The following is a 14,913-nucleotide window of genomic DNA, read 5'->3' as shown; positions in this document are numbered from 1 at the left end:
CAATGCTGTCAGTGCAGCCAAGGAAGGAGCTGCATCTCCCTTCATCCAATGTCATCATAAGGACACTTGCAAGTGTCCCTGAGATTTCAGTCCAAGCTAGGAGCTTCAATCCAGGATTCAAACCAGTCCTAGAGCATCTTTGAGTTGTAAGATTGATGGGGAAAGGCACAGATTTTCTAACACTGAAAGTGCTGCTGGGTTGTTGAAATGAGCAACAGTAATTCTTAGATACAGAAGTGGAGCTGGACTGTGGTGGATCCATCTGCTCTCAGCTTTACCTGGGGCATTTTTGGGGAAACATGGGAAACTGATCGACCTCCGCCTGAGAAAGGCTAAAGCCCTGAGAAATTCTGTAAAGGTCAGAATGATGGACCAGCTCCCGTCATTCTCCACTCATAACTTTGCCTCACAGAATTTGCTCTGTTTTCCCTAGGTGCACCAGAAATGCTGAGGGTTTCTGATATCCAAGGATACCAGGAAAGATAAGGGAGAGCTTAAAAAGAAAACCCCAGAACTCTGGAAAAAAAAGGATCTGTGTGTGTGTTCTAGGGGAAGGTGCATGTGAAATGGATTTGAATTTGGTTTCAGGTATCTCCTCTAACCCTTCACTGTCCTTTTCTCCATGAACAGGTCCCCAAGTGCAGCCACAGCCAATGTCCAACAGCAGCTCCACCAGCCACTTCCTCCTGCTGGCATTGGCAGACACACGGCAGCTGCAGCTCCTGCACTTCTGCCTCTTGCTGGGCATCTCCCTGGCTGCCCTCCTGGGCAATGGCCTCATCATCAGCACCGTAGCCTGCAGCCACCACCTGCACACCCCCATGTTTTTCTTCCTGCTCAACCTGGCCCTCACTGACCTGGGCTCCATCTGCACCACTGTCCCCAAAGCCATGCACAATTCCCTCTGGAACACCAGGACCATCTCCTACAAAGGATGTGCTGCACAGCTCTTTTTCTTTTTCTTCTTCATTTCAGTAGAGTATTTCCTCCTGACCATCATGTGCTACGACCGCTACGTGTCCATCTGCAAACCCCTGCACTATGGGACCCTCCTGGGCAGCAGAGCTTGTGCCCACATGGCAGCGGCTGCCTGGGCCAGTGTCTTTCTCTATTCAATTTTGCACACGGCCAATACATTTTCCCTGCCTCTGTGCCATGGCAATGCCCTGGGCCAGTTCTTCTGTGAAATCCCTCAGATCCTCAAGCTCTCCTGCTCCAAATCCTATCTTAGGGAACTTGGGCTTCTTGCTGTTAGTGTGTGTTTGGTATTTGGCTGTTTTGTATTCATTGTTTTCTCCTATGTGCAGATCTTCAGGGCTGTGCTTAGGATCCCCTCAGAGCAGGGACGGCGCAAAGCCTTTTCCACCTGCCTCCCTCACCTGGCTGTGGTCTCCCTGTTTCTCAGCACTGCCACATTTGCCTACCTAAAGTCCCCCTCCATCTCCTCCCCATCCCTGGATCTGGCCCTGTCAGTTCTGTACTTGGTGGTGCCTCCAGCCCTTAACCCCCTCATCTACAGCCTAAGGAACCAGGAGCTAAAGGCTGCAGTGTTGAGACTGATGACTGGATGGTTTCAGGGACATTAAACTGCTGGCCAATTTCTGTAAATCACTTGTAATAAAAATAATGTTTGATACGTCTTGTTGGTTTAGTCATGGGATTTGTTTCTTTGTTTTAGTGTTTTCATAGTGTCCACAAAGAAAAGACTTTCTTTTTTTGAATTTTTAATTTTTTTTCTCTCCACCTTCCCTGTGGCCACAGACTGTGTCAATGAGGGGCTGTGATCTCGGTGGCTTTAAAGGAACTAAAGGATCTCCCAGTGAAGTTTTCTGCAGAGATGCCCTTTTGTTGCCTTCTCGGGAGCTGCAGCAGCAATGTCTGTGAGCAGAGCTGGGGACAGATCAGTGCTGGCACAGCAGCTGTGCCCAGGAGCAACAGCACTTGGTGTTGCCAGTGATGCTCCCATGGCCCTGCCCCACTGCCCTGGTGGCCCTGGTGTTGCTGTAGGGCCTCAGTGCTCCCAGGGCCAGGACCAGTCCTGGGGTGGCCATGCTGGGGCTGCAGCAGGGACAGGCCATGGGCACTTCTGGGGCAGCGCTGACACCTCAGGCCAGGCCCTGGGGGCTCCAGGCTCCTTGGCCAGGCTCTTTCAAGAACAGGGCCAGGCCAATGCTGAGCACTGAAAACCACCGTGAGCAGCCCCAGGGTGGCTGTGGGCAGGCTGGGGGCAAACAGCATGGCTGGTGCTCTGCAAGGGCCCTGGGGGAGATGGAAAGGAGCAGCAGAGCAGGGGCTGATCCATCCCCAGTGCGCTGGACAGCCCAGGGCAGTGTCACAGAGCGTCCTCATGGAGCTGCCAACAAAATCCCCCTTCTGCAGCCCTGGCGTCTTCCCCAGCTCACACAGGTGCCCCATCCTTGCAGGCACAGACATGGCAGCACTGGCTCAGGAGCCCCTGTTTGCATTGCACAGAGCAGGCGAGAGCACCCCCATGCTGTTGCTCTGGGGACATGAACCTGAGGGAGCACAAATGCCATGAGCCCCTGGGGCCAGCATGGGCTGGGGGACACCAGGGAAACCACTCAGCTTTGTCCTGGCCTCTGCAGTCAGCCAGAAAGCTTGCTCCCATCAGCTGGGAATTTCCTGTCCCACTGCAGACACTGTTGTTCAGAGCCAGGGCTGCCTGGCAGCCACCCCCAAATTGCCCTGAGCATTTCCTTTGCTTCACCATTGATTTCTTTACTCTTCCTGATACAATTTTTTTCCTGTTCCCCACCCCTGTTCCCTCCCCTGCAAACATCCCATCCCTGTTTGCCCTTCCCTCTCTGGCCCCACTCCCCATTGCAGTTCCTGGCTTGGCACAATGGGAACGTCCCTTGGGGAGCAGGATCATCCTACAAGTGCTGCAGCAATTGTCTGCAGGCTCCTGCAGTGCCTCCTGCTGCTCCCTTGCCAGAGGCACCACAGGCCAGGGGGGCACATCTGGGCTGCTGTGTCTGGCTGTGGGGCTCCCTGTTCTGGGCAATGAGGAGGAGCTGCAGAGGCTCTGCAGGACTGACAGGATGGGCTTTGGGGTTGGCAGGAGAAGCTGAGGGACCTGGGCTGCTGGAGCTTCTCAAGAGGAGGCCCAGGGCTCATCCTGCAACTGCTCCAAGGGTGCTTTCAGAGAACCACAGAATCAGCCAGGTTGGAAAAGAGCTTGGAGATCATCAAGTCCAACCTGTGCTTTTACACCACCTTGTCTCCCCTAAGCCTCCTCTTCTCCAGGATAAAGAACCCCAGCTCCCTCAGCTGCTCCTCACAGTACTTGTGTTCCAGACTCCTCCCCAGCTTTGTTGCCCTTCTCTGGACATGCTCCAGCCCCTCCATGTCCTTCCTAAATTGGGGCGCCAGAACTGGACACAGCACTCAAAGTGCTACCCAACCAGTGCAGAGCACAGGGGAGAACCTGTTAAACCTGGCCTTTTTGGATTTGGTCTCTGGATCCAGCCTGTCCAGGGCCCTGTGCAGAGCCCTCCTACCCTCCAGCAGATTGACACTCCCAGACAACTTGGTGTCACCACGGTTCCATGAGGCCCCAGAGTGTCCCAATAGTCTCCATGATTCCATGAGGCCTCCCAGTGTCACAATGTCCCTTTGGTTCCATGGGACCCCTTGGTGTCATAAAGTTCCTTGGATACCCGGTCCCAGAGTCACAGTGGTGCTGTGGTCCACCAAGGCCCCACAGTGTCACAATGGTCCTTGGTCTCCAAAGCCCTGCAGTGTCACACTGGTTCCATGAGGTCTGGCAGTGCAGCAATGCTCTCCTTGGTTCCACAGTGTCACAATGTCCTCTTGGTCCCACGGAAACCACGGTGTCAAACATTTTTCCTTCATTCCAAGAGTTCCCAAGGAGCAGCACTGGGCCTTTGGTTCCATGGGGTCTTGCCACAATGGCCAGAATGTCACAATGTGTCACAATGTCACAATGGCCCCATCAAGAAACAAGGTCCTGCTCTGTCACAATGCTCTGCATGGTTCCACAAGGCCCTTCAGGGTCACAGTGGCCTCTGTGCTTGCACCAGGATCCAGACTGTCAAAATGGACTCCTTGCTTCCATTCAGCCCCACAGTGTCACCATGGTCCCTTGGCTCTCTTCTGCCATGTTGTACAGTGTCACCATGGTCCTCTTAGGGCCACCAGGCCCTGCAGTGTCACAATGGCCCCTTGCTTCCCCAGGGCCCTGCAGTGTCACAATCATCAGAGAATCAGCCAGGCTGGAAAAGACCTTGGAGAGCATCAAGTCCAACCTGGGACACAACACCACCTTGTCACCCAGGCCATGGCACTCAGTGCCACATCCAGTCTTTCCTTAAACACTTCCCGGGATGGTGACTCACCCATCTTCCCGGGCAGCCCATTCCAATGCCCAATCACACTTTGTGTGAAGAATATTTCCTAACGTCCAGGCTAAATTTTCCCAGGTGCAGCTGAAGCCTCTGTGCTCTTGTCCTGTCACTGTTCCCTTGGAAAAGAGCCTGACCCCCACCTGGCTGCACCCTCCTGTCAGAGAGTTGTAGAGAGTGATGAGGTCTCCCCTGAGCTTCCTCTTCTCCAGGACAAACAACCCCAGCTCCCTCAGCCACTCCTCACAGGACTTATGTCACAGACCCCTCACCAGCCTTGTTGCCCTTCTCTGAATACACTCCAGCCCCTCCATGTCCTTCCTAAATTGGGGGCCCAGAACTGGACACAGCACTCGAGGTGCTGCCCAAACAGTGTCCCCGAGCACCGGGGAAGAATCACTGCCCTGCTCCTGCTGGCCACACCATTCGTGATCCAGGCCAGGAGCCATTGGCCTTCTTGGCCACCTGGGCACACTGCTGCCACTTCATGTCCAGCCTGCTGTCCATAATTTCCTGCCGGTCCCTTTCTGCCTGGCTGCTGTCCAGCCACTCTGTCCCCAGCCTGTAGTGCTGCAGGGGTTGTTGTGGCCAAAGTGCAGGACCCAGCACTTGGACTTTTTAAAACTCACCTTGTTGGGTTTGGGCCCTGGATGAAGCTGGTCCAGAGCCTTGTGCAGAGCCCTCCTACCCTCCAGCAGATCCACACTCACACCCAGCTTGGTGTCATCTGCAAACTTGCTGATACTGGGCTCAATCTTCTCATCCACATTGTCAATGAAGATTTTAATTAGCATTGGGCCCAACATAGACCCTTGGGAGACACCACTGGAGACTGGACACACAATGGATGCAGCACCATCCCCATCACTCTCTGGGCCCAGCCTCCAGCCAGCTCTTTACCCAGGAAGGGTGAACATGTCCAACCTATGGGCTGCAGCTTTTCCAGGGAATTCTCTGGCTTACTGTGTCAAAGGCACACAACATCCAGAGCCTTTCCCACATCCACAGGTGGGTCACCTTGTCATAAAAGGACACCAGGTTGGTCAGGCAGGACCTACCCCTCCTAAATCCACGCTGGCTGGCTCTGATCCCTCGGCCATCCTGTGGGTGCCCTGGGATGGCGCTCAAGGCGATCTGTTCCATTTCCTTGCCGGGCACTGAGGTCAGGCTGACAGGCCTCGAGTTCCCCAGATCCTCCTTCCAGCCCTTCTTGGGGATGGGGTCACACTGCCACCGCCAGTCCTCTGGGACCTCCCTGCTGAGCCAGGACTGATGGTAAATGATGGAGAGCAGCTAGGGGAGCTCATCCACCAGCTCCCTCATCCTGCTAGGATGGAGCCCATCTGATCCCATACACCTGTGAGCATCTGAGTGTCTCAGCAGGTCATCAGCTGCTTCCTCCTGGATTACAGGGGCTGTTCTGCTCCCTGTGCCCATCTACCAGCTCAGGACAACAGTTGTCCTGAGGACAACCTGTCCTAGTATTGAAAATAGAGACAAACAAGGTGTTAAGTAGCTCAGCCTTTTCCTTATCTTTAGTTACTATATTCCCCACTGCATCCAATAAAGAGTAGAGATTCTTATCTCATGTTTTGCTATTAATTTATTTGTAGAAACATTTTCTATTATTTTTCACAGTAGTGGTCAGGTTAAGCTCTAATTGAGCTTTCCCCTCTCGACTTTTCTTTCTGCATGACCTAACAACATTCTTTAATACTTCCTAAGTTGCCTGACCTTCTGTCCAATGTTGCTGCACCCTTTTCTTTCCCTTGAGTCCCCACAAAAGGTCCATGGGCAGCCAGGACAGTAATTTTTCCTCTCTAGCTTATCTTTGGCCACACTGGGACAGGCTGCTCCTTCTCCCTTAAGATTAATTTCTTGAAGTGTGTCCATCCTTCCTTTGTTTCTAAGGGCTGTTTCCCTTAAAAAAATCAATACCTGATTCAGTACTCCCCAAATCTGCATCCTAAACAGGCCAAAGTCTGCCCTTCCTAATGCCAGTGTAGAAGTTTAGTTGCTGCCCCTCCTTCTTTCACACAACATTGAAAACTTGATTATTTCATGGTCACTGTGACCCAGGCAGCTTCTGACCCCCACATCTGCCACCAGCCCTTCTTGTTTGTGAACAGCAGGAGACAGAGCTTTCCTTGGCAGTGGGAGTGATACCAAAAATTTGGTAAACCAGAAAACACCAATGCAGCATTAAGCAGCAGCATTCTTTATTCAGCTGGATGCACGGGGGACAGCTTCTCCCAAAGCTATGCAGGCTGAGCACAGGAAAGTTTCTGTTTCTATTCTGTATTTTGCACACATATTCATTGATTGTCCTGGACTAAACATACATATGATAATAATTTCCCCAAAATCATTAACATATTTCCCCTCCCCTTTACCCATGTGTTCTTCTCTCCTGGGGGTCTTTTTGGTGGTCCCTGGTGGTTGTGGACCCCAGTGTTCCAGTGGGCCTGGCTGAGCTGGCAGGACACTGAGGCAGGTGAACTTCCAGTTCCCCTTCTCACACAATGGGCATTGTGTGCTTTCCATAGGTCTGGGGTTTTGGAGAACAAGCTCCAGGTGTCAGCTCACCTTGTGCAGACAATTTATCATCTGATAACATGAGGTCACAGAGTGGGCGATGACATCACAGAGTGGGTTATGTGAGGTCATGGAGAAGCTATGGCCTCACAGGCTGCATCTCTGACATCATAGAGCCACCAGTGACGCCACACAGAAGAAGTCTGACATCACTGAGCAGGCTGTGACATCACACAGTTGGCTGTGACATCAGAGACCAGCTGTGTGACATTAGAGAATGGGCTGTGACATCACAGAGGGGCTGTGTGACATCCCAGCAGGGCTGTGTGAGGTCACTGGGTTGGTCCCTCCGCCCCAGCTCCCCCTCACAGTTTCTCCCAACACGTCCAATGCTGTTCATGCCCAGCGGGGTCCCTGTCCCTGGGTATCCCCCTGGCCCACCTGGAGCCACAGCCTCCACCAAAGGATGTTCCACAGGATCCACCCCAGAGACTGACATGGGGACAAGGGGCCAGGGCTGTGTGACCTGGACATCAAGGACATGGATTACCCAGGTGACTGTGGCCTGCTTTGGGTTCCCCAGGGCAGGAAAGATGTCTGGCAGCTGGAGCAGGGTCTGGGAAGGGCCTCCAAGGTGGGGCTGGAGCCCTTGGGCTGTGAGCAGAGGCTCAGGGAGCTGGACTTGTCCAGCGCAGAGCAGGGAAGGCTGAGGGGCTCCTCATCCCAGCCTGGCAGTGCCAGTGAGGAGGTGATGGACAGCACAGAGCCAGGCTCTTCACCAGGGGGCCTGGTGGGAAACAAAAGCCAATGGGTGGAAGGGGAAAGAGGGGAGATCAGCCAGGACAGGAGGAGATGAAATGAGTCAGGCTGGTTTCAGCATTTCCTCAACACCAAGAGCAGCCTGACCTCCCTTCTCCATCCACCACTGACAGCTTTGCAAATCAGGAATTGTTGGAGCTCTTTCGCCCCCGCTACTGGACAAGCATCCTGATACGAGGACTAATTGTGTTTATATCTATCACAGAACCACATTTGTCTAAAATAATTTTTAGTATGCAAATCACTTGTGGATGGTGGACTCATCAGATGCTGCTGGGACGTTGCACATAGCTCAGGGAAGAGTGAGTTTGTTATTAAATTGTGTCCTGTTCAATGGTGGTCTGTTGGCCATAAAGAGAAACCTTTCTGTGCCTCTGAGTCTCTCCAGTTCCTGACCCCCAAAGGACACAAACGTGATGAGTTGTGGTTCCCACTCCAGTGATGGCATTCGGACCTCCCTCCATAGCCAGAGCAGAGCTCCCTTGTCCCAGAAACTCCCTGGCAATGCAGGAATGAAGGAAACAGGACAGGCTGTGGGGATCAGGGGCAGGGCAGAGGCAGGGAGAAGAATGACTTTTGCATTTGATGGGAGCTGTGCCTTCCCTTGGCTTTGTTGGCTGACAAGAAATGAACATCCCTCTGTATCTCAGCCAGATCCTTCTCCAAGGAGAGCAGGTGGGAGTTGGAGCCAAGGAGCTGAAAGCTGCAGGTGCAGCCAGGGCTGGAGGGAGCTCAGATTTGCACAAGGCTGCTCTGAGTTCCAGGGCTTGGATGAGGGAAATAATGGGGTGGGGGTAGGGACAGAGTCTGATTGATTGCCAGCCATGAAGGGTCTTGATTTTCATCTCTTTTCCAACTGCATGAGGAGGTACTTGGATTAAGTGTCAATTGGAGACTGCACATATCGATTTATGATCAGGAAAAAAAAACCTAAACAGGACTTAAATATGTTTTCTCAGTGTCTTTGTTTATATAATACATTCAACTTCAATGCACTCTTGAAATCTATCTAATTAACTACAAATTATTTGAAACCTTAAAACAAATTCTTCCCAGAGGCTTGGCTTGTTAAGGTGTTCTGAATGTTAATGAGCCCTGGGACACTGAATTCCTGCACTGAAGAGCTGAAGGCTGAACAAGCCTCTGGAGCAGTGACATTCAGCAGCAGCCTCCAAGTGTCTGAGGATGTCAGCAGCCCCCACTGAGGCCATCCCTGCCCAGAGCCCGTGGGGGAATGGGCAGACAAGGAGAGCGTCCCTGGTGCTGGGGCAGCACAACTCAGAGGCATCAGTGGCTCCAGCTGGGAAATGGAGTGTGGAATGTGGCTGGGAAACTCTGCCGGGCTGTGTCAAGCAGGACAGACAAGCCCTGACTCCCATCCACTAAAAAACTCTCTCAATGAGACATTTAAAAGGAATTAAAATTGTTTGTGTCCTCTGAGTTGGATGTACTGGAGAAATACTGACAAGAGATTCTCAGGAGCTCATAAAAACCAAACAGCCTTTACTGGCAACTTGAGAAAATTAGAGGAACGTGGCAAATGGTTTAATACAGTATCCAATCAACAGAAAACAGAAAACACTTCTCAAATTGGCCCATTCAACTTCACAAACTTTTAGCCTGTTCGCTTTTAAGTTAACCAAAATTTGCAAGAGGAGGGAATCAGAAGAAGACACAGAAAGAGAGAAAGACAAAAAAGAAAAAAAAGCACACACAGCTACCAACTCCTGGATTTCAGTGGTGTTCAGATAGAAATTCCAAGAGGAGGCAGGGTCAAGATGTGTGCTTGCCTCATAGTCAGCCTAAAATACCCCTTGGTATTCCGGGGCCCTTCCCCAGGTGGCACTTGGGCTCATTTGGTCCCTCAGGAGCTGGGCTGGGGGCTCCAGAGGAGCATTGCCTGTGCTGTGCCAGGGACTGGCAGACACTGCTGGGCTGGGATAGAAACTCTGGGGGGATTGGGGTTCCAGGGCCGGGCAGGACTGGGGTAACAGGGCAGGGCAAGGCTGGAGCTGCCTCTTCCTCCCCCACACATGAAATGTTTCCAGCCAACAATCTCCTCCAGTCTGTCACAACAGGCAACGTTGGAGGTGGAATTTTGGCCATGGGCACCTGGATAAGAAGAGCAATTTATTCCCATAGGAGGGAAAGCATGTGGCCTTTCCCAGTGTTTTGGGGATAGATGAGACTTGACCCACTTGAAACCATTGCCAGCAAGACTTCTCCTGGCAATATTCCTATGGGAACAATCCCTGGATATAAGGAAATTTGGAGGGGAAACCAAGATTCTGTCCATGGTTGCCTGGAGCAGAAGGACAGTTCTTTTCCATAGGAAGGAAAGAACAGAGCACCCAGTTGTTCCAGCAGAAGATGAGAAGAGACCCTCAACATGCCAAGGCCAGCTGGACCAGTCAGGCAGTCCATGGGAGGCCAAACCAGCCAGACCTTTTCTGTGTTCCCTTGGTTTTATGGGGCCCCATATTTTCACAATGATCCCTCGATTCCATGGGGCCCCTCAGTGTCACAATGGTCCCAATGATTCCATGAGGCCTTGCAGTGTCACAATGGTCTCCATGGTTCCCCAGGCCCCACAATGTCACGTGATGCCTCGGTACCATGAGCTCTACAATGTCACAATGGACGTTTGGACCGTGAGGGTTTGAAATGTCACAATGATCTCCTTTTCGGTCCACAGTGTCACAATGGACCATTGATTCCAGCTCACAATGGACCATTGATTCCAGCTGGCCACTCTGTGTCACCCTGGAGCTTTGGTTCCATGCAGCCCTGAAGTGTCACAATGGTCTCCTTTGGTTGCCCAATGTCACAATGGACCACTGATGACATGAGGCCCGGCAGTGTCACAATGGACCTTTGGTTCCATGCAGCCCTGCAGTGTCACAAAGGCCTCTTGGTTTCTCAATGCGCTACAATATCACAATGGTCCTCTTGGTTCTGTGGGGACTCTCAGGGTCACAGTGGTCTCACTGGTTCCATGAGGCCTCACAGTGTCACAGTGCTTTGCTTATTCCATGGGGTATCATAGTGTCACAATGGTCTCCATGATTCCATGACTCCCCTGAATGTCACAACGGTCTCCATGGTTCCATGAGGCCCCACGGTGTCACAATGGACCCTTGGTTTGATGGGACCTCTCAGTGTCACAATGATCCCTACATTCCATGGACCCACACAGTATCAGTACAGTCCCCTTGGTTCCATGAGGCCCAGCAATGTCACAGTGCTCTCCATGATTCCATGAGGCCCCACAGTGTCACAAGGGTCCCTTGGTCCCACAGGGCCCCACAGTGTCACAAGGCTCCCTTGGTTCCATGGCCCTGTGCTGCTGCATTCCCCCCTCCCCTTCTCAGGCCGCCCTGCCAGCTGAGAAATGCTCCTTGGGCCTCGGCCTTGGCCAACAGCCCCTGGGCTCAGCTCCTCTGCAGCTCATCACAGACACTGTCTGCTCCAGGCACTGCTGCTGCCCAAACAGCTCCTGGTTACTTTAGGAGCAGCCCTGGGAGCTGTTTCTGTTCCCTCCGTGGCACAACATCCCTGTTCTCACACTGCCAAAGAAAGCTGCTGATGCCAAGTGTGGCCAGGATGAACCATTGCTGGGACTGAAGCCCCTCTCGTGGGGCCCTGCAAACAGCGCTCCAAAAGGAGCCCTTGGAGCTCTCCTGGGCCAGCGACTCCCTCTGAGTGGGGCCTCTCCCAGCCGGGAACTCTCCCGTTTGCTGCACTCGGGGATCCCAAACAACCACAGAGCCTGGGCCGATCCCCCCACTCCTCCAGGCTCAACCCTTTACCCGCTGGGGAGATGCCAAAGCATCAGCAGTGAGCATTCCCTGCCCTCAGGGGAATTTCTCACAGGTGCCTTGCACTGACTCTTTGTGTCTGTGTGCACACAGGAGTGCCTGTGCTGGGGAAATGTGGCAGAAATGCTGCTCTCTGAGGGGTTTGAGAGCCTTGGACAGCTGAGTAAGTCAGGCCTCTAAGTGAGGTTAAATTATGAGGTCTGAACAAAGTTAAATGTTGCTAAGAGCTGTTCTTTCGCTAAGTTGTTACGTTTAATTTAAGTAATTAGCTAAGTTCAATATTGTTAAGTGTTATTCCTCTGTTAAGTTTCTAAGTCATGGGTTATAAGTTAGGTTAAATACTGTAAAGTGCTGTTGTTTTGCTAAATTGTGAAGTTGAAGGTATCAGTGAAGGTTAAGGTATCAGTTAAGTCCTGTTAAGTTTGAGCTTGGTTAAGCTTTTAGGTAACATTCCTTTTACTCTTGCCCTCACTGCCCTTGTGTCACACACACACACAGGGACAGTACTTGGTTCTTTTCTGGTTTGATTGCCTGGATTTTGCTTGGTTTTGTTGGTGCTTTGTTTCCCTGGTGTGCCTGAAGTGTCCAGTCAGGAGCAGAGTGACTCTTGCCAAGGAACTTTGTGCTGCTGTCCCTTAATATTAAATCTGGTTTTTGCTGATCCCTTGCCGGGGATTTTTTCAGCACTCTCAAGCCCTCGTTCGTAACAGGGTGAAGGAGCCCTGGCCCAGGCTCTGGCCCTGGGGGACACGGGGACGCTCCCGGGGGGTCCCTGTCCCCCTGTCCCACCCCCAGGCCCCCGGCCCCCCTTCCCCATGTCAGGCTCTGGGGTTGATCTCGTGGAACATCCTCTGGGGGAGGCTGCGGCGCTGGGGGCGGGGGGACCTGGAGGGACAGGGGACCCCGCTGTGCACGAGCAGGGTTGGACTGCTCTGGGGGGAACTGTGAGGGGGGACAGGGCAGAGTGACCTCCCCAGTGACCTCACACAGCCCCTAGTATGTCACACAGCCCCTATGATGCCACTCAGCCGTCTCTGTGATGTCACACAGCCCCCTGTGATATCACACAGCCCACTCTGGGACGTCACACAGCACTCATCTGATATCACAGAGCCAACTATGGGATGTCACCCTGGAATGTCATACAGCTGCTCTGTGATGTCACAGAAGACTCTGTGATGTCACAAAGTCACCCTGTAATGTCATTGTCAATTCTGTGAAGTCTGTGAAGTCACAGCCTGCTCTATGATATTACACAGCCACCCAGTGATGTCACAACCTACACTGTCATGTCACAGAGCCACCCTTTATGATGGCAGGATCTGTTCTATGGCCTCACACCCTATTCTATGATGTCAGAGACAGAGCTGTGTGATGTCACAATCCCCTCAGTGATGTCACCAAACCCCCTCTATGATGTCATACTGCCACTCTGTAATGTCACAGCACTTTGACCTCACAGACTGCTCTGTGATGCCCCACAGCCATGCCATGATGTCACAGCCTGCTCTGTGATGTTACAGAATCTCCTCTGTAATGCTGTAGCTGCTCAGTGACATCTCACAACAAACTCTGTGATGTCATACAACAATCTGTGACCTCACACAGCCCACTCTGTGCTGTCACACACCCCCTTTGCTGACATCAGAGCTGCTCTTTGCCTCTATGACAGAGCCACAGAGGTGCGACACAGCCCCCTCTGGTACATCCCATAGCCCCTGCCAGTGCTGAGCCTCTGTGAGCTAAGGTTCAATTCCACCTATCCAATCTTTTATACATAAACCTTTGAGAAATTCTGGGGCTGGGATTGAAACCAGTCACTCCCAGTCTCCTCTCTTAGAAGGAATTTTAGAAGTCTAGGGGCCCTGCAGCCTGGTTTGAGGATCCATGGTGGCTGTTGGATGTCATTTCTCCCTCTTATGTCTCAGCAGGAGTTTCTCCAGTAAAGAAATAAAGCTTTTGCCTGAATCTCCCACTGTGCCCATGACAGGAACCCCTGTGAGTGTCTGGGACATCCTGGCTCTTTGTGCAGCCTGAGGACTCCTGGGATGTCACCATGGAGCCCCCGTGAGTGCCTGTGACAGATCAGTGCCTTTGCAGCCCAAGGTCCCCTGGGATGTCACCATGGAATGGCTGTGACTGCCTCTGACCACATGGCTCTTTACCATCCCCAGAAAGCCCTGGGAAGTCTCCATGGAGCCCCTGACTCTGCCTGTGACATTCCAGCTCTTGAACAGCCTGGAGACTCTTGGAAAGTCCCCATGGAACCCCTCTGTGGGCCTGTGAGAAATCTGAGCCTTAGCAGGCAACAATCATCAACCCCATGTTGCTATGGTCAGTTTCCATGGAAACCATCACCAGTCCCCCTGTTGCTATGGTCAGTTTCCATGGAAACCATCACCAGACCCCTGTTGCTATGCTCAGTCCCTTGGCAGCTCCATGGAGACCCCATGCCTGGGGTGGTTGCCATGGACACCAACTCAGGCCTGTAGACAGAGCCCGTTGCCATAGCAACCATTGGCAGTCCCATCCCCAGGGTCACAGGATCCCAGAACCACAGAATTGGCTGAGCTGGGAGGGACCCATCAGGATCCTCAAGTCCAACTGCTGGTCCTGCACAGGACACCCCAACAATGCCAGCCTGGGCCTGGCAGCGCTGTCCAAACGCTGCTGGAGCTGAGAGAGCCCTGGAGCTTGGACCCTTCCCTGGGGAGCCTGGGCAGGGCCCCAGCAGCCTCTGGGGAAAAACCTTTTCCTGAGATCCAACCTCAGCCTGCCCCGACTCAGCTGCAGCCGTTCTCTCCACTCCTGTCCCTGGGCACCAGAGTGAAGAGGTTCCCACAGCCCCAGCCAGGGACCCGCTCACAAGGCTGTTGCCATGGCCACCCGGGCTGGGACCAGCTGGGATGCTCGGTTTCCACAGGCTGGGGTTCAGGAATGGGATTCCCCAATTTCCTGCTCCCGCTAAAACCCTGCTGCCCTTCCTGCCCTCCCACCTCCCATGGGAAGCACAAAAGGCAAAGATCCTGGTCTGGGTTAAGAACAATTTATTGGGAACATCAACAAGATGAAGAACAATCGGGAACAGAAACAATATTGATAATAGAAAGGATAAGAAAAACTATTTACCAGGAAAACTACATCAATGGCTGGCTCTTTTTGGCTATGTATTTCCCCCATCTTGAAAGGACACCCTTCTCCTCACGTTTAAAGAGTCCCTTTCCTGCCCCTGGCAATGACCTGCGGTGGCAGTGAATGTAATGACACGGCCATGGCCAGACCCTCATATTCTTCAAACCCACATCATGTCATTGTCAGGGGCAAAAAAACAGGCAGGTATCTTCCCAGCATGGATC

General features: G+C 52.6%; 1 protein-coding gene across 1 annotated transcript; it reads left to right on the top strand.

Moving 5' to 3' along the window:
• Positions 1 to 653: 653 nt before the first annotated feature.
• LOC311166149 (olfactory receptor 14J1-like) lies at positions 654 to 1,926 on the top strand (the record flags this gene model as incomplete). The annotated part of the gene is made up of 1 exon (XM_084227622.1): positions 654 to 1,926. One exon carries the CDS (start codon positions 654 to 656, stop codon positions 1,584 to 1,586), a length of 933 nt encoding a protein of 310 aa, XP_084083748.1. The 3' UTR covers positions 1,587 to 1,926.
• Between the last annotated feature and the right edge of the window lie 12,987 nt (positions 1,927 to 14,913).

Source organism: Fringilla coelebs (genome assembly GCF_963513975.1).
Source record: "Fringilla coelebs genome assembly, contig: SCAFFOLD_43, whole genome shotgun sequence".
NCBI classification, from domain to species: Eukaryota; Metazoa; Chordata; class Aves; order Passeriformes; family Fringillidae; genus Fringilla; species Fringilla coelebs.
This window is presented reverse-complemented; position numbering and strand designations above follow the sequence as displayed.